General features: G+C 38.5%; 1 protein-coding gene across 1 annotated transcript; it reads right to left on the bottom strand.

The window, feature by feature from the left end:
* Positions 1 to 16,125: 16,125 nt before the first annotated feature.
* Positions 16,126 to 16,461, bottom strand: LOC111217798 (proline-rich protein 15-like protein A). The gene has a single exon (XM_022739774.1). It carries the CDS (start codon positions 16,459 to 16,461, stop codon positions 16,126 to 16,128), a length of 336 nt encoding a protein of 111 aa, XP_022595495.1.
* Between the last annotated feature and the right edge of the window lie 3,406 nt (positions 16,462 to 19,867).

Genomic DNA, 19,867 nt, shown 5'->3' with positions numbered 1-19,867 from the left:
TGTTTACACCTGTCCACATGGGTTCAGATCTGGTGCAGAGGGCTGAGGCTGGCTCCACAAATCTGTGTTTCCTCAGACACACTAGTAGGGGCCCATTTACACCCTCTGCTGCCTCCTACAGACCTCTCCAACCATCTGCAGTCAGTCCTATATTTTAAGGGTGGTTTTTTTTAAACATAGAGATATATGTATAGAAATGTTTTATTCAGAGCTATTATTGATAATATGCAGTGAGGCGGAGCCGGGAGAGGGAGCAGGGGAAACTGCTGCAGAGGCACAGAGGGATAGGTCACAGGTCTGGCACTAGCCCCACCCACCCCTAACCCCTGAGCCAATGAGAGTCTGGAAGAGGGGCCGCAGATGTTAACACTGCTCTTTAAAGACCTCTCTGAATAGCGGAGAGATTAGAAAAAAAGAGAAAAAAAGAAGAAAATATGAGGTTGTAAATATATAATCTTCATGTAAATGTTAAGAAATGCTGCGTCTGGCCGCCTTGCCTTTCTTTCAAAGGGGTCCTCCGTATATTTCCCAGCCCCTCGTCTATGAAATGTAGCATACTGTAACCTACAACAGGGCCCGGGGCTGGGGAGGCACTGAGCACCCCCCTCCACATTCAGCTGTGTGGCGGAAGGCGCAGCAAGAGACAGTAAGGGGAGCTGAGGTCGCAGCTGGTCCTGCAGTTCTATTGCAGCGGCTTAGCTCACACATGTGAAACCTTTATGAAAACAACTGTAGAAAAATGCCAGCAGCTATGCTAGCTGGCTAGCGGCCCGCACCTTAAATGGCATATTTTATATATATTATATATATATGATATGTGAGTTAGCCCGGCCCCTCGGGTGAATGTATTGAAGGCAGGGAGTCAGGTGTGAGGTTTCGCTACACCTGTATGAAAAAGTCCTGCAATGACAGACAGACAAGGTGTGTCTGAGACTTTCTGCTCATTGCCTTCTTCTAGCGCTGGACACTCAAGGCCAGTCTTGGACAGAGAGGATGGGGTTCTCCTCAGAAGAGCTGAGGTCCTTAAGACCATCCCTGCATTAAAGCCATCTTTGGCCTCTAATGCTTAGAGTAGTACAGGAAGTCTGAGGCTGGCCTTGGCTGAGCGCCAGAACCAAATAAATAAATAAGGCGAAGTCTTCCAAAGCTCCTTGCCTTGAGCTCAGAGAAGGTAAAATCAGACTGAAGGGGAGCGGCTTCCTCGTTCTCTCTCCCAATCTGCCGAAGGCCTGTGGGCGGAGCCTCCAGACCCTGCCTGCGTATGATAATGAGGGGCGGGGTCTACACCTGGACACTCTCGCCAAGATTAGAACAGATTAGAGAAGAAATGAAAAAGAAAAAAAACTACCTCAGGGTAAATTTACCTCAGTATTCCTAACTTTTTTTTGCTTGCTGGTGTTTTATATGAGAAGAAAAAAAGAAAAGAAGAGCTGATAGTCCTGAATATTCTTATTTTTTTAAGGAAAAAAGTATTTTTTTTTAGGTATTGTCTTGTTGCTTTGGTTATTTTTTTCTGTTTTTTTTTTTTCTTTTCTTTTTTTTTGGTGTGATGATGGTTGAATGAGCTCAGGATAAAGAAGAGGCAGTGTTGAGATGAAACGCTGAGAGGAAATGGTTGAGTGCCATTTTACCTTTTTTTTAGGTGAAAAAAACACGCCTTCTGTCTTCCTGAAGTGTGATTGGAGCAGCCATTTGGCCAATGGGGAGTGGTTTAAACTCGAGAGGGGGTCCTAAAGTGCACACGGTGACCGAACATGCCACTGGGGGTCTCTTTTTACTGATCTTACGTCATCATGGGGGGGGGAGGGTGTGGGGGTGGGGGGGTGTAACTAATGATTTTGACCATACAGAATGACTGGCACATTCACACAACCTCATCCTCAGGTCGCATTAAGTCACTGCGAGTCCCTTTTCTTGTGGCTGCTGGCCCACCTTGAAGGACCCTCCTCTCCTGCCTTATTGTGATGACATCATCATGACGCTCCAAACATTATGATAGGGCTTTAAGTGTTCAAAAATGACAACAAAGAGGTGATTCACATGTGAAAGTGAGCTTTAAAAGCCAAATTCCACCTTTTCTTTTGTTTTTTATTTTTATTTTTTTAACCTTTCTCACCTGGAGGTCGGCAACTTGTCAGATCAGAGTTGTGTTGAATGCAGCAGCAGCAGCAGCAGCAGCAGCAGCAGCAGCAGCAGCAGCAGTAGTGATCCATCTACAGCATAACTGTACATGGAAACAGGAGAGGACATTCTACCTACACACCTCTACCTACACACACATGCCTGAACTCGCTTCTCTGAATGTGAATATTTATAACCTGTGCACTGACCATGACACCTCAGATGCTCCCTTTTGGCTTACATGAGTGTATGTGCGTATGTGTGTGTGTGTGTGTGTGTGTGTGTGTGTGAAAGTGAATACAGGTGTGTTTGTGTTCACTGGTTTTAAATGTTCATTTTTGTCAGGGGATGTGGTGAAACTTATAAAAAAGCAGAAAAAAGTAGGACGAGAACCTATGGCCCTCCGTCTGTGTGCCACCTGACCGAGGACGGAGATTTATCCAAGAACCTTTTAAAAAAAAAAAAAAATGGGAGAAAAAAAAAAAAAAAAAAAGCAAGAGAGTTTAAAAACAACAATAACTCAGCTGAATAATAGATTAAAACCTGTACATAAAATGTTCAAAAAAATAAGATCACAATACTTTTGTATTTTTGGAGAAAAAAAACGCGTAAAAAATCGAAATGGGAAAAGCCGTTGAGAGAGGAAAGATTGCGCCAAGTCACTGAAGGACACTGCCAGATAACTCTAAATCTTTTTATTGTCTTACCTGCGCTCGGCGACATACAGTACACCTGACATACAACCCTACATCGGCTACCCCACCAGCTCACCATCAGACAGGGAGAAGTCTATTCTAATGTGTCTATGCTTCCATTTTTGTCCAGAGGCGGTAACTTCACAGCGCAACACTACGGAAGCCAAGAAAGGCATACTACTCGCAAATATATATTTGTTGTTATCCCGAGATAACGAGATATTAACAAGATATTATCAGGAGAAAACGTTTTGTTTTTTGTTATCCCGAGTGTTACTTGTGAAGTGTATGAGGTTCAGTCAAAATGATTTTCTTCTGATAATATCTCGTTATCTCGGGATAACTAGCTTTGTTATGTTGAGATAAGAGGATAAAAGAATAATTTGTGAGTATGGCCTTTCTCTGCTTCCATTCAACACAGTTTGTCCTGTGTTAAGTTTCCACCTCTTTCCCAAACCATAGAGCTCTGTTCACGACCACCAAGACATTTAGGATTCGTTATTCAGCCTGCAGCCATTTGGATCGGTTCGGTTCGGATTCATGTGTTTTTTTTTTATTTTCTTTTTGGTTTTTATTTGGTTTTGACAATACAGCAAGCTTTATTTGGACGTGACATCTGGGGACGTACTGTTGCACTAATTGATGAAAATAATGTCGACAACGTCAAAACTATCGAAACGACTGAGAACCTCCTGTAACACCTGATGCAGTTCCTTAAAGAAAAAAAAAAGGGTGGAGAGTGACGGGAGGAGAAGGAAGGATATAGGAGGAGGGGAGGAAGGAGGGGAGGTGGTCAGACATCTTGGGGATGATGGGATGTGTTGAGAAACCTCTCCTTCCCAATTCTATCAGCAACTAAATCCCACCATCTCTTCTCCTACTTCTCCTCCTCCTATCCTCTGTACTCTAGGAGAAGAGTGAGATGTTTTTATTTACTTTTATTACGAAAAAAAAAATAAAAAAAAGATCATTTCATTTTTGGAGCGGGCAGGAACGTCAGGGTCCCTCGCCCTCTCTTGCGCTGGTCTCCACCGTGTTCGTTTCGCTCACTTCTGTTCAAAAGACCTTTTCGATTTCTTACTTTAACCACCTTTTTTTTCTTACTATCGTTCTGACTCTTTTTTTTTTTTTTTTTTTTTTGGAAAAATGAAAAATAGTTGGATTTGATAATGTTTTGTTCTTTTTGTTTTTGAATGCACAAATAACAAAAAAAAAAAGCAGTTACTTAAATACGATGAAGTACTAACACGTGGTACATGACGGTAACTGTGCCAAACACACGGGAAGGGGCTCAGTCCAAAATGCAGTGTGGAGCCATTTTGAGCAAATAACTTACAAATACTGAACATAAGGTCTTAAGATAATTTCAGTCATACTTCAGAATGAAAGTTACTACATTCAAATGGTGGTATCTCATCTTGGAACTGAACTCCTCTCATCTTGTTTTTGTATGTACAGTAGAGACAGTAGAGAGAAAACATTGTAGGGTCGTTGTGTCTCCAAAGACACACACACACACCATGCTACCTGTGGCACTAAGAACCGCTCACATCAATCTTAGCCTGCACCCTGACAGGGACAGAAATCAGCCATTTCTGGGCCCCAAAGTGATACTGTCCTTTTATTTTATTCAAGTTGAGTGATAAGTTGTATCAGCGAGTGGACAGAGTTTGGCAGTGTGAGGTACCACACAGTGTAATAAAAAAAAAAAAAAAAAAAAAAAAAAAAAAAATCATTGCCACACACTAAAACCTAGGCATCAAACTTTGATGATTTTGTCGTATCAAATTATTCCAAGACTGTTTTACCCCATTTACTATAATTTGCTACTTAATATTACTGCTGACCATTTTCTAAATCATATCATACATCACACATCATATATATGTATACATATATATATATACACACACACAGTATATCTGTACCATTACATACCATCAGATTTAGATTTGTATCTATTGGTTTCCATTTACTTCACTATGAAATTAAGACTTGAAACATGCTAGACTGAGATAATGGATCACATTGAACATGGCCCCACCATGACCTCTTTGGGGGACCTGGGTGGGCACAACCCCACCCCACCTCCAAATATTGTTCTCTGGTGACTGTGTGTCACTACCTTCACATTCTCCGTAGTAATTTGATCCATTGTTCATATAGCAGCTTTAAGTCTCTGCAGCCAGAAGGACATAGAGTAATGAAATGCACGGGAAGTAGTGGATAAAGCCTGTGAATCTAAAATACAACGGCATGCTTTAGAACATGATCAGCATCGGTGTAAAGTACACACTGAATGGGCAAAAGTCTACGGAAGCTGAGAAAGGCCATACTCGCAAATATTTTTTTTATCCCGATATCTCGAGATAATGGTGCTTTGGTATGTCGATATAAAGGAAAAATTATCCCATTATTTCGAGATAATACTTATCTTGTTATCTCAAAATAACGGGATAATTATCTCGGTATCTCGAGATAAATGAGCATTTTTATGTTGAGATAATTGAATGATGTTGAGATAATTGAATAATTATCTCATTATCTGACATAATGGAATAAATATGTTATCTCGAGATAATGGATAACAATAACGCGATAATTATAACATCATTATCTTGAGATAATAGAATCAAAAATGGGATAAAAAATATTTGTGAGTATGGCCTTTCTCTGCTTCCGTAGAAGTCCACATTAATCTTAGTGATATTGTCCTTTAATATAAAGACTGGACTCTTGGAAATTCAGAATTTAGGGTTAAACCATCTCGCTCAGTTTCTTGTTTGTGGCAGCGGAGCACAGCTTTGCTTCGTAGACCTCACAGCATGTAGCTCAGCCCTGACAGACGGAAAAAAAACAGACAGTCTCCAAGCTCTTGTGAAGATGTAGTTTGCCACAAAACAGCGCAAACTCCTCCATGTCATGTACCCCCCCCCCCCTATTCCCTCACCAGAAATGGGCTCGAGGGACACGCTACCGAGACGAAACAAAAAAAACCTCTTGACACATAACTTGGAACGCTACCTCAGAACATAAGCAAACTCAGCTAGAAGATTGTTTCTTTTATTTTCTTTTATTGCAAACAGACAAGAGCAAACAGTCAGTCAGTCAGTCAGTCAGTCAGTCAGTCAGTCGGACAGACGTGCAGACAGAAAGGATGGACAGTCTATGTTACAGTCACAGTTTTTTTTTCTTTTTCCACTCTTTAATTTATTTTTCGGTATTTGAAATTTTACTTCTCCAGCTTAGAGATGGGACTGTAAAAATAAATGAGTAAATTAAATAAAACGACAAAAAGACAAAAAAACAACAAAAAACAAACAAACAAACACATAAAAAAAAAAAAAACCCAATATGGATACATAATGGTGCAGGGTGGCGAGGGCAGCTGGGACGAGGACTGTATTCATGTGTGTGTGTGGGGGGGGGGGAGGATTTTCAGTAACCTGATTGGTCCAGGTGTGGGCCAATCTTAACGAGGCGTTAACAGTTTCTATTTTACAAATTTACTGTTAAAAGCTGATTCTAGTCAGTAACCTCACTTTGTATCAGAACTTAATGCCACAGTTTTTTGACCTGCCTCCAACTGCTAAAATTACCCACAATCCTCTTTCAGCTCCGTCCTGCAGCTCCACTTCCCCATCCCTGTGATTTCACCTTCTGAATCAAGGGGCATGACACCTGTAACCATGTAGGCCTAATTGTTTTGTTGATCTACCTCTTAGGAAAAAAATAGGTAAATGGTAATTTTTTTTTTTTTGAAAAAGGACACAAAAATTTAAAAATGCAAAAAAAAAAAGTTGCTCGAAAGAAACATAGGTAAATGAATAACTGGGTAGCGGCATATCCATATTCTGTAGTGGATAGTCTATTAAAGGAAAAATCTTTTACTTCTTCCAAAGATGATTTTGTTTTCTTTCTCCATTCTTGTTTTTAAATGATTATGAAATGGAATAATAAACTGATAAGGGGAGACAAAAGCTTACATCTGTTTTTAATTTTTCTTCTTTTAAAAAAAACCCAACATAAATGAGATTTCTTTATCCAATTTGCATTTTCTTTACATTTCATTAAACTTACACTTTTTTTTTTTTTAATTTCAAAAATATACTTCATGTTTTATTTTGGTTGACTTCTAATTTTTCTCTCTTTTTTATGACAGCAGATTGTATCTCTTGTGTTTGGGTGCATTTAGCATTTTCTTTCTCTCTGTGAAAAGCCTACAGTTAGAGCGCCCTGCGAGGACCTTCTACACTGATCGATGATCTATTTTCACTTCTGATGAGTTGTTTGAAAAAGCAAAAAAGGACCTGTTGTTTTAGCTGACTGTGTTGCTGCAGGTGGAAGGAGGGAGGCCCCGTGACATCTCTGTCCGTCTCATGCTGGATTCAAACACATTTATCTGATCTGGCCTCAAAACCGAAAATTAAAGATCTCCATGTGCTCCAACGTGCAGCCATGTTGAAACTCTTCATGTCCCGGCAACTTCGATGCAACGAGAGAAGGGGTTGGGTCTTCCTCCTTCCACCAGATGGCGCCTTTGGTCTTCACTGTATGTGGACTTTCACCCTCTGCCTGCCTGATTCCTTTAGTCCTCATCAACACTTGTTTTAAACTCCTTGTAAACAAAACAGAGCATAGATATGAATGTGTTATTAAAAGATGAGAAAACGGACTCTGACTCCTTCCCTTTGTCTTTTTTTTTTTTTTTTTCTTTTAGCCGTGGAAGTTTTTATTTACTTTTTCAATATATACAAAATATAATGAAACACAAAACCGCTCATCACTGTAAATGAATGAGAAATAAATAACGCATACAGCAGAAGAACACTAAACAAAAAGTTTATCTGGCCACAAAATTAGCTGCAAGTACAATAGAAGGAAATTGGAAACTGCACACAAATGAAGAATTAAAATACTAATGGAGCAACATGTTTTAATAATCGTGGAAGCACATTTACTAAAAAAACTTACTGCCCGTTAGATTCCATCCTCAGAAAATGAGTCTTTATAATCGTCATAAAACTTGCCTTGGTAATTATCAGTCCTTGTGATTACAGACTTCACAGAGGCAGTGTGTGGTTTATGTCTTATCTATTATCTATCATATCATATAATAAACAGATTCTATCCAAGACAAAATGCATCAAAGTTAAAAGAAAAAAAAACTGATGGCAAAAAGAGCAATAAATCAAATAAAAACATAAAATCAGAATCTGATAACATAATATTGACAAGTACAGACAATGAAGATGCATGGAAACTTTACAGTTTATGAAATGTACAAATTGATAAGCAGACTATTCTGAAGTATACATGTTGCTTCTGCTAATATCGTCTACTCTTAATCTCTTAATGATCAATTATATTTTGTACATTTACTCCCGAACATGTCTCAGAACATGTGTTTGCTCTCCTCTGTTTCTGTCCTGCAGCTGTAAATAGCTTTTGGTGACTCTTTGATTTATAGTCATTTCATTGTATGAATCAGATCCCAATAAAAAACTCACTGGTTCCTACTGTGGTGTTCCCACTGTTCCTAAATGTAGGTACAGTGAAAGAAACAAGGGAGCAACTCCACATTATCATTTTTTTTTTCTTTCTGGAAATAAAAATAAATCATATTTTACCCACAGTCCTGGGAAACAAAAAAATCTATGCAATTAAATAGTGAAAAAGGGAGAACAGCCAAACATTATGTTAATGTCTCTGTAAAGCTGGTTCTTACCTCGTGTGAAGGAGAAAATACGATATAAAAGAGGGATGCTCAGATTTTACAGGTGTGCCATCAGCAGGTAGCTGACGTCTCCTTCACTGTAAGATTCAGAACACGAGAAACAGGTGAGAAAAGGGACTGCACTTTTGAAAATGTGCTCCTCTGTGCTGGAGTAGAAGATAAACTTTACTTTCTCCTGTTCACAGCTGTGTGTCATGTCATGTAATAAAGTAACACGCAGATGGATCAAAGGTAGCTCATCTTTAATGTTTAATGACTTGCAATGATCATTTTAATTCTTTTATTTAGGCTACACAGTAAGACCCGAGTATGAACCAGGCTGTATTATCAGCTGTTGACTGTTCTCTCTTTTTACTCTTTAATTAGACAATAAATGCAAACTTCATTTTGATTTCTCAGTATTTGTAAAAATACAGATTTTTTTTCCCTAAAATTACCAGTTGTTACTCCCTTGTTCCCCATTGTCCAGACCCAGCTCAAGGGAAGACCACACATGAGTGATTACTAAAAAATTAGTTATGAATATTAAAAAGTCACATCATAGTTTTGTTTTCTTCTGCTGAACTTACATTTAACTTCCAGGAGAAACCAGTGAGTATAATACTGCTACCTGATTCATACAGATACTGTACTCCTGTAAATCGCAGGCTGTATTCTGAAGTGTTACCTATGTTTGTGTGTCTGTCGTTGTGTCTTTTCTGGAGAAAATAAGTGTGACTGTTGCCTCTGCTGCTGCAAAGAGATTCAAAAATACAGCAACACTCACACTAACAGACATCCACATCATCCACAGGTGTCATCTACCTCTAGATAAGCGGGCAGATGATCCATTACTTTCTTAGAGCCAGACCATTCACAGCCTGAAAATAATCAGCGACAAATCTATTATTGACACGCGTGTAATGTTTCGAGTCCTACCACTAGGTGCCACTATGCACATATAGATAGAATAGAGATGAATGGCCAGCAAGTATGAGCAGCCATGTACTGTATGATGTTGTTGCCAGTTGCACAAAACACCTTAAATTTGACACTTAAGTTTGACACTTAGGGTTCACAAGGTTTCATTTCTGCTTAGCTGAGGGAGTTAGTTCAGGGTGTTGCACAGAATCTCTTAAAAGGTTTCCTTAGTTAAGGAAAAAAGTTTCACAGCAGTAAAATTCATCCTGCAGTTGTTCTGACAGGAACTTCTTAGGTCACTGAGGTCTGAAGTTTAAGATTAAGATACAACTTTAAATACTTAAGTGAACATGTTAAGGAAACCTTAAAGAGAATACTTAGGGGTGTTTTGTGCAACTGTTTTTATTTGAAGGAAACCTTAACTCAGACTTCATGGAAAATCTTAACTCAAGGTGATTTGTGCAACCGGCCCCTGATCTCTAACATGGGATTCCACTCATAATCAGCATAATACTTGCATGCATGCAGGTGTGTCATGTGTCAGTGAGTTGATGGTTTAACAAAAGAAAGCCTACAATGAATGGGGCTGATAAATCCAGGCATTATGACATAGTCTATCAGCTATAAATCCAGATGTTTGCTCCTGGAATGACAGCTGTCACAATCAGCCCACTGTGCTGCATTGAGACACTGAAGGCTCTGAGAGTGAGTGACCTGACAGAATATATAAAAATAGCAGTTAGCTTCAGTTTCAGTTCTATAAGGAAGGAGCACTGAAGGAAGTGAACAAGTTGTAAGCTGTTTTGCATCTGTTTCAGTGATATGTAGCAGGTGAACGCACCACTGCGCTGCTGCTGTCATAGTTTGGCATTTTGTTAACGCTGAGGTTAATGTGTGCCGCAACAGATTCACACTCACATCCTCTCTCTGAAGTGTGCACTGAAATACGTATGTTCTTTTAATGTTAATAATGCTGCAGTGGATATTGTGCTGCAAAGTGTGTCTACAATTTACCCATATGTTCAGTATCATTATATTTTGGATTTACCAAATGTGTAAATTAACACCAGATCGTATCTGCTGTTGCAGTTTAGTTGTACTCGTTGCGTCCACTCTTCTCTACTCCAGCTTTAACAGAACAGACACACTGCTTTTGATTTGCAACATATTATTTTAAATAATACGACAAATTAAAATAGCTCTGACAGAAATGCTGGGACCGTGTTGGAGCACATCCTTTTGAGACGTTCACTGTCCGTCTGAACTCTTCCTGATCAAACTGTTCCAGCTCTTTCTAAAGATCTTCAGTTGGACTGAGGTCAGGCCAATATTTTCTTCTTCTCCATTCTTGGCTTCTTTTAAGTTTTGGGTCATTGTGCTGTTGGAGGAGCCGTGACCTGTGACTGCGACAGACCTCTCAGACACTGAGAGTATGTTTTACTCCAGAACTGATGATGCTTGGCAGTTCTTCTCTTCCTTATCTCCTCTGACAACTCTGCTTTGATTCCCTTTGTCCATGTTCAGTGATGTGCACACAATGATAACGGAGCACTTTTCTCCCTTTAAATACACTGAATGACTGATCATAAGATTGAAGACACCTGTGATACTAACTGAAGACAACAGTCGGCTTAAAATGTCACTACAGTCCACGTATTTATCACCACTTTGTCATGGTCTGCCCTGAGGGGACTCTTACTTTTGAACATGTGGACATGGGTTGGACTTTTGGTTTATTTCCTGTTTTATTTTGAAATCACTTCCCTTGTGTGTCTAGTGGTTGTTATACTTTCTGTCTTCATCCCGAGACTAGTACACATTTATTTTGGGATTGCATGTTTTCCAGAAATCTTTGGATGGAACTGACTGATTTTATCACGTCCATAGTTTGTAATAAGTTTTCTCTTAAATGGGAATATGTATTGTTTGGATTCCATGACAAGTACTGAAGGTGACAGTAAGTTTTAATAATTTAATAATTTTTTTTTTTAATGCAAACTTGCACATTCATAAGAGTAAGCTTTCAAATAATAAGCCATTATTTCCTGTTTTGATCATACAAATTGTAAAATATACATCCGCCATTTCTAGAAGTGCAACAGGCTCAGAGGAAAGTTTCAACATCTTGTAGAATCCACGCCACAAAGAGCTGAAGCTGTTATGAGAGCAAAGGGAGGAAGTACCCAGTGTTAGTATGGTGTTCCTAAGTTTCCTTTTTCTCCTCCAGTGAAATATATGTAATGTGTGGGCATGGAGGCTGTCAAGTTGTTTAAACGTATGTAATGAAAAATGGAATAAGTTACTTTGAACTCATTTTACTTTGTAAAAATATAACTCAACTCACTAATCAAGTAGGCTCTATATATGTAGGGTAACTGAACATTTTTTGACATCATATAAACGTGAACCACGTAAACCATGTTATAGCTGTTCTAATGTTTTTATTATGATGATTTTCCAATTCAAATTTCATCCTTTAACTTCTCTTATTTGTTCATGTCACTAATCCACGTCAGTTGCATGTACAGTGCACTCAGAAAGTCTTCAAACCCCTTCACCTTTTTCACGTTCTTATGTTGCAGCCTTCTTCTAACATCATTTAAATTCATTATTTCCCTCATCAATTTACACACAATGCCCCATAATGACAACGTGAAAACAGAAGTTTTAAGATATTTTTAAAAAGGAAAAACTGAAATATCAAGTATTCAGACACTTTGCTATGACATTTGAAGTTTAGTTGAGGTTCCTCCATTTCTCTGGATCATCTCTGAGATGTTTCTACACCTTGACTGAAGTCCACCTGTGGCAAACTGATTCAACTTGATTTGGAAAGACAAAGTCTCACAGCTGACAATGCAGATCAGAGCAAAAAGGAGGACGGAGCTGCCTTCAGAGCTCAGTAAACAGTTTTAGGATAAATTCTATTATTGTTATATGATATTATATGATGACTTTTACAATAAAATAAACCAGTATGTATTGTTGTGTATTGTCTAGGATGTGAGCTCAACAATCTCCATTCAAATATGGAGATTGTTAATAGTTTTGGCTCTGACCACTAGAGGGCCTCATTGTACCAAACAGTGTCATCTTTTCATTGTGGTGCCAAGGTTCAGGAACATGCTTTTTACATGGAGTGAGGACTCCTCTTGTGGTTTTGAAGTGACCCCGACAGCTTTGTGCAGATCAGGTGATTTATCATTATAGTGATCAGTGCTCATGAACTTTGTGTGACAGTCTTTTAATCTGCTTGCACTGCTGATAAATGATACACTCGGCTATTACTTGGCTTTACTATTAAAATCAGACATGTATTTTATATATATATATATATGTTGATATACATCAACAATAAATTTACAAAAAATATTTATAATACATACATTGCATTTTGCAGGATTGACATAGGCTACCAAATTTAAACAATTACAGAAAATTGTGAACATTTTTACAAATATTTAAAAATAATAAAAATGATAATAATAATAATAATAACAACAATCATCTTTATTTATAGAGCTTTTTTCAAAATCCAAGTTACAAAGTGCTTCACATGGCAGCAAACTAAAACAGTCATAAAATAATCCGATTTAAAAGAGACTAGATAGAAACAATTTGACGTATAAAATCAAGAAAGATCTCATGCAGATTGTCCCAGAGCCTCGGGGCCCTGATTGCAAATGCTCTGTGCCCTGTAGTTTCCAGCTTGGTCTCTGGAACAGATAAAAGACCTCTGCCTGAGAAACCCAAAGTAGATACCAGCATGTAGGGTACTAACAGGTGAGAGATGTAGGATGCAGAGAGACCATCAAGAGTCTTCAAAGTAATCAGTAAGATCTTAAAATCAATTCTATAACATACAGGGAGCCAGTGTGTTTAAAAGTCTCACAGCTGAGTTCTGTACAGTCCATAGTTGATCAATAGATTTTTGGTTCAGACAAGTAAAATGGCTCATGCAATAGATGAGATGAGATGAACGTGTGCTGGGTGGTCTGTGTCTTTAAAAGTTTAAATACCATGTATTTGTAAAGTAAGATGATAAAAACATGATTACACAGACTTTGTGGTGTGCCGCTCAAAGATGAAATTACTGTCGAACCACTTCATTCACTCACACTTGAATGAAACACTTTTGGACACTATTCGGCTAATATTTTTCAGTGCAATCCATGATGGTATGTATTGCTTGTTTAGTGATAATTTTGTACACTACTTTTTATGATGCATTGTGGAATACTATGGGTCCACTATATAGAGTATAATAATTCTCACTATGCATTCACTACAACATGGCAAACTCACTACATAGTGGACTATATAGTGAGTAGTGAGTGATTTCTGACATAACCCAAGATATTCCATGTGACAGTGATGTGTTCCTCTATAGAACCAGCAGATGGCAGAATTTCCCATGTGCTGGGATCCAAAGATAATAATTTTTGTTTTGTTTAAATTTAGCAGAAGAAAATTTGTACAACATCATAAAGGCAGGGATTAAGTGAACTCAGCTTTCCAGCAAAGCAGTGGAAAGAGACACTCCGTCTCTGAATAATGTGTTCAATGGAAAGCATGTAAAACTGGTCCCAGAACTGACCCCTGAGGGACTCCATACTTAACACAAGAAAATGAAGAGACATAGTTGAAACAATGGTACACAGGTGCCCCATGGAGATACGCTCAACATATTAGAGTATGTATTCAACAGCACCACCTTTGGTTAGTTCTTAAGCATTTTACTCATGAACTGTTACAGGAAATATTTTCGTACAGTGGGTTCCCTGGATGAATTCTACGGTGGCACTGAGAGATCAACACACTGCAACTTAAACAACATGCAAACAGTCAAAACACAAACAAATTCAGAGAACAGCTTTATTAATTTGACAACAGATGTGCTGCAAATACAACACAACCAAATACACAAACATGCTGCAAGTAGCCGGAAGTGTTTTCAGGGGTCACTAAAAGTGATGAACCCAGATGGGGTGCACATGTTGTTCAATGCTTTGTGACTTTTGAAGTTAAAAGCATTGAATTAAATGTATTATTATACATCCATGCAAGTGCGCCCCAGCTGAGTGCATAACCTTTGTTTCCACACACTTCCGGGGTCATCTGCGCTACTTGCAGCATGTTTATGTATTTGGTTGTATTGTGAGTATTTGCAGCACATCTGTTGTCAAATTGATGAAGATGTTTTCTGAATTTGTTTGAGTTTTGTCTATTTGCATGTGTTTTTAAGTTGCTGTGCATTGAGCCCTCAGGGCTACCGTACGATTCGATTGATATGGGCAACGCATTTTTTAATAACATAATATGATATTTCTACAATTCTGTTGTATTTATAAAATGGAATATCAGAAAATTGTAACTATGTCCCTTGTGCTTACTGTGAAAATGCAATATATGTTTTGACAATCTACACACATTTGATTAATGTGAAGTAACAGCAGCAGATGTAGCAATCACACAGATTTTCTTCAGAAAATGCACCTATTCTAGTTTGACTTCAAAAACCATTATTGCACATTTACCACAGATATTATCAATCAACCGATATGACTGGTTAAAGGTATGTAATAACAAAATACAGTATATACCTGAACCTTATTATTAATTGCCAATCTAGAGTCAAGAGAGATCACCTCCAACCTTTGTGATTTGCTTTACAAATGTTCCCTCTATCATTTTGACATCTACAGGCTGATTTTTGTTCGTGATTGTGTGTCTTTTTTTTCCAAAACATATTTTTGGATCCTGACTCTGAGTTCAAGAAACTGTACATGACTGTACAGTTGCAGTCTCACAGGAGCTCCAGAGGCCTGGTCACAGTGGCCTTGACAGCTGGGGCAAAGTGCAGCAAAAATGATCCAGTGCTTCTTATGCTGTGACAGGGCAGGTTGCTCTACTAGTTAAATGGGCCATCCACTCGATGAAAGGTCACAGGCTTGATCCCAGTGCAGGTAGACAATATAGTGGTTGAAGATTTACAGGAAAGGTTGACACTGCTGTTGCCCCATTATGAAGCAGAAACCACCACAGATGCCTCAAGAGGCAGTTCCTATAATGACCACTAGATGTCCCTAAGAGCGCAGGAGTCATGTCCAGGCTAGCTTGTGTTCCACTTGCTTCTGTAACTCAATGCAATCTTTCATTAAACATTTCCTTCATAGGTCTTTCTGAAAAAAAATGAGAAAAACATGTTCCTGAGGTTCACTTTCTATACTCTAAGATAAATCAGCTCCACTACAGCAGCTGCTATTAAAAATTCAAACCTTCAATAAAATTCAAACCAGGTCAAAACTGGACTTCCTCTCTTATGTCAGGCCATGATGTGACATGGGATTTTAAGAGTTTCTTCTTCCAGGACAAATCCTGGAAGTCTTCAGTTTCACTTTGGATATGTAGAGATATAAACCAGACACATTTCCACACTTATCCTAACTTTCTTTGGAACAATTTTGAAAATATTTCTCTTTCTAAAAAGATATTAACGCTCAGGATTTTCCCAGATTTGGATTTTATGGCTCTATAAAAACTGACAGAGCCTTAAATGCACAAAAATTGAAATGGTTCTTTAAATGCATCTGTGATTGTGTCTTTATGTTTCTATGTCTTCGTGTGAGTTTATTCATATTTATTTTCTGAGTATTTGTGTGTCCTGTCACTTCAGCCCTCTGGACCTCCTGGAAACATCTCTGGGCTCTCTGAGAGCGTGGCTCGCATTTTCTTCTTTTCCTTAAACCTTCCAGAGTGGGACACCTTGACATGGCGCCCCTTGCTGGCCGTTGTTTTATCCACGATCCTCTCCAACCGAGCGTCCAGCTGGGAGTCGTGCATGGTTACCTCTGCATGGGCGACGGCTCCGGTTGCAGCCCCCGACCCATGCTGGCCACTAGTGGCATTGGAAACAACATCTGCAGGGATTTCATACAGAACCTTGGGTTGGGATTTTTTTCTCCTCAGGAACGTGAACTTCCACCAGCCTGAAGATGGCTCTGTCATGACTGATGAAGAGTGGGATAGATTTATCCTGAGAAGAGGATAAAAAAGGGTAAAAAGAAGGTTAGAATAAAAAAACTGAGGATTTAATTAAATTGCAGCGATAAAACAAGAATAATCTTTAACACTCAGACACTGCATCCACCTATGTTCACCTGACTGTCTTTAAAGCTCCATATTTTCCTTTTCTCTGTGTTTTATTTGAAGTGTTGATCCATAAAAAGATATATTTCTTGTTTTAAGAACCAAAAACCATCTCAATGTAGTTTTACCAGTTGGCCCTAATTAGCATAGGTAAATGCCCAAAAATGCCCTTAAAAGGGCATAACACTGAAGGGTCGTGTGCAGACACAGACAGAAATCATGAAGAGATACCGTAAGGGAAAGCTGAGAAAATGACAAAACGAAAATCTAAAGACGGAGCACCAGAATCAAAACGCAAATGGAACTTCAGTAGCTCTGAAGTGGAGGTACTGCTGCAGGAAGTAAGCTGCAAACGAGTGGTTAAGTGTTAATGTAGCGTTCATATTTTTTAAAAGACCTTTGTAAAATAACAAAAGTTTTTTTTTTAAATATTATAAATTACAAAAATATTATTGTAATTTAAATAATATAATATTATATAACTGTAGAACAGAACATGTCAGCATAAGAGTACTCTTGAGTGTGCGTAGATTCTGTTCTTACCTAAAAACAAATCCCAATTAAGAAAACATTGGTGAATGTCAGAATCTTCATAAAAAGTGTGTAAGTGGGTTTTAAGAAGAAATTTCTTTTTAAGAATGGTTGGTGAATGAGGCCGAATGATTTCAATGTGGACAGTCTCAGGGTTTGGCATTTGGCCATTTTGGACCATGCTGAGCTATTGATTTTACTGGTGCCCCTGGTAACACATTGTAAACATTATATTTTTTGATACTCGGACAGAGCCAGGTGAGCTGTTTTCCCCTGCATTCAGTGTTAATACAAAGCTGAGTAATTTCAGGTTTATATTTTGATCACATGAGAGTGATATTGATCTTCTCACCTAACACGTTATACATACATACGTGTAGCTAAAAGTCCCAGTGCTGTTGTGCTCTATATCAGCACTTATGGAATGTCTCTCGTCCAATCAAATTACTTGGTTGGAACTAACTGTTGTGGAAAAAATGTTGTCACTTAATTTTGTCCTGTACATTTGAGTTAAATTGTTTCATAATTAGTGAATTAATTTGTGAGTTATGACCAAAAATGTGTTATGTGAGGTCACAGTGACCTTTGACCTTTGACCACCAAAATCTAATCAGTTCATCTTTGAGTTCAAAATGAATGTTTTTGCCAAATTTGAAGAAATTTTCTTAAGGTGTTAATGCGATATCGTGTTCATGAGAATGGGATGGACAGAAAACCTGAAAACAATAAGTATATAAAAACAACCACAGACCAACACTACCAGCTTATGCGTATAGAGGTGTCCACCTTAGTATAAAGTCCATAACATGGATGTATGTTCACTACTAGACTATAAACAGTATAAGTAACTGAAAATCAGTAAATTAAGGATCAAAAGAGCCTTAAATGTAAATATACAGAGATATAAGAAATAATAATAAATAACAATGGAAAATATGAAAAAGGAGCAATGATCCATCAACACTAACACCACTTACAGACAGCTGACCTGCATATGACACAGGTAAACTCACTGTGTGTTTGACCTGTGATGGATTCAGTCATGTGACAGCTGTCACGCTGCCCCTCAGTGTCACAGAGACTCCAGTCTGCAGTTTAGTTTCAAGCACACAGCTGATAAAACTGAGAATTACTTTCATAATTCATCAAAAAAATGTATCTGCCCTCATGTGGGACATATCTCTTTCTCTCTCTCTCTCTCTCTTTCTCTCTCTCTCTCTCTCTTTCTCTCTCTCTCTCTCTCTCTCTCTCTCTCTTTTTGTCTGTCAGTGGGTTGGTTAATGAAATTTAAATGTCACTATAATTCAATTTATTTCCATTCCTGTTTGCAACTGTTTGAGAGGAAGGTTGTGAAGGAGGGTCAGCTGACGTCGGTTGATCTGTACAGGTAGAACCCTGAGGCAGGTGTGACCAGTAGGACTGTGTTGGTCTGAAGCTGTACTGTTGTCCCTCACCTGTAACTCTCTTTGGATAAAAACGCCTGCCAGATGAATAAATGTAAATGTAAGATGTGGCTGCTTGTCGAGATCAACTAGCACGTTGGTTAATTGTTCCATTATTTGGGCTTTAATAAGATTACCTTCTGATAACTCTCCCAGCTGGCATGCAGACTGCCTGCAGACCAGATCCTGATTACCTTCTGGCCCTGGGGCAAGTTTTTACAGCAGCTGAGCAAACAGAAACTAAATCACATTATATTTTGGTTTCTTTTCTTCTCTCACTCTGTTTCATGAACACGTGATACGCTCAGCTAACTGATTGATGTAGAAGTCTCTTTGTCCCTTTTGATGTCGGTTCTATACAACTTTGAAGTGATAGAGTATTGACGTGTAGCTGCTCTGTGTTTGAATGCTTTGAGTGGTGCAGTAGGAGGGAGTGTGGGGGAGCAGCCATTATGTTGTTTACATTTTGTGCAGGAAAGAATCCGAACTGTGAAATGAAAAGAACATTTTGAAAGATTTCCAAGGTGGTCCCTATTTGGTTTTACATCAGCTCTGTGCACCTGCAGAGTCAGAATAAATGGTCAGTGGTGGCTGCATGCTTTCATGAGTAGTAACATCTTACTAAAGGAGACAGTCTGACCAGGATACATCATTTTCAGAAGTCACTTGAGGTAACTGTGCAGCAGGTCAACATCAGAGTTTCTACAGCTAGATTAAGTACAACTAGCAGTGTATTGCAATACATATTGTTCATCTATTATGATCATTACTGCTGTAGTTGCTATAGGCTACTCCGGAAATATAGAGGTAACCTGTTTTTATTATTAGCAATACTAGCAGCAGGGCTCTAGAGATGGGAATGATGGGCTGTTGGTTGGTCCAGCACTAGACTGCAACATCTCATCAACTATTGGATGGATCCCCATGAAATAATTTTTTTTAAACTTTATTTCCATTTTCAAACAGTAGCAGGCAATTAACATTACAGAACAGAGCCACCTTGAGACTGGGCTTCACCTTACATATATGCACCTACACAGATGATGGAAAAGCACCTTGCAGGAGTAGGACCATCACACAAATACCTCTATTCAGATATGCATACAAATACATACAGATCCATACACTTGCATACATATGCATACATACATGCATGCATACACACACATACATGCACACGTATACAGATACAAATACATAAACAAAGTGTGCCATCATATAGACATGTTTGACTATTTCTAGCCACTGAAGGATTGTGGGAAGGTTAGGCTTCATCCAATTAATAGTAATTA

The sequence above is a fragment of the Seriola dumerili genome, unplaced genomic scaffold, assembly GCF_002260705.1.
Source record: "Seriola dumerili isolate Sdu_G_001 unplaced genomic scaffold, Sdu_1.0 BDQW01000045.1, whole genome shotgun sequence".
Taxonomy (NCBI): Eukaryota; Metazoa; Chordata; class Actinopteri; order Carangiformes; family Carangidae; genus Seriola; species Seriola dumerili.
Note: the sequence above shows the minus strand (reverse complement) of the source record. Positions and strands in the feature narration are given on the sequence as shown.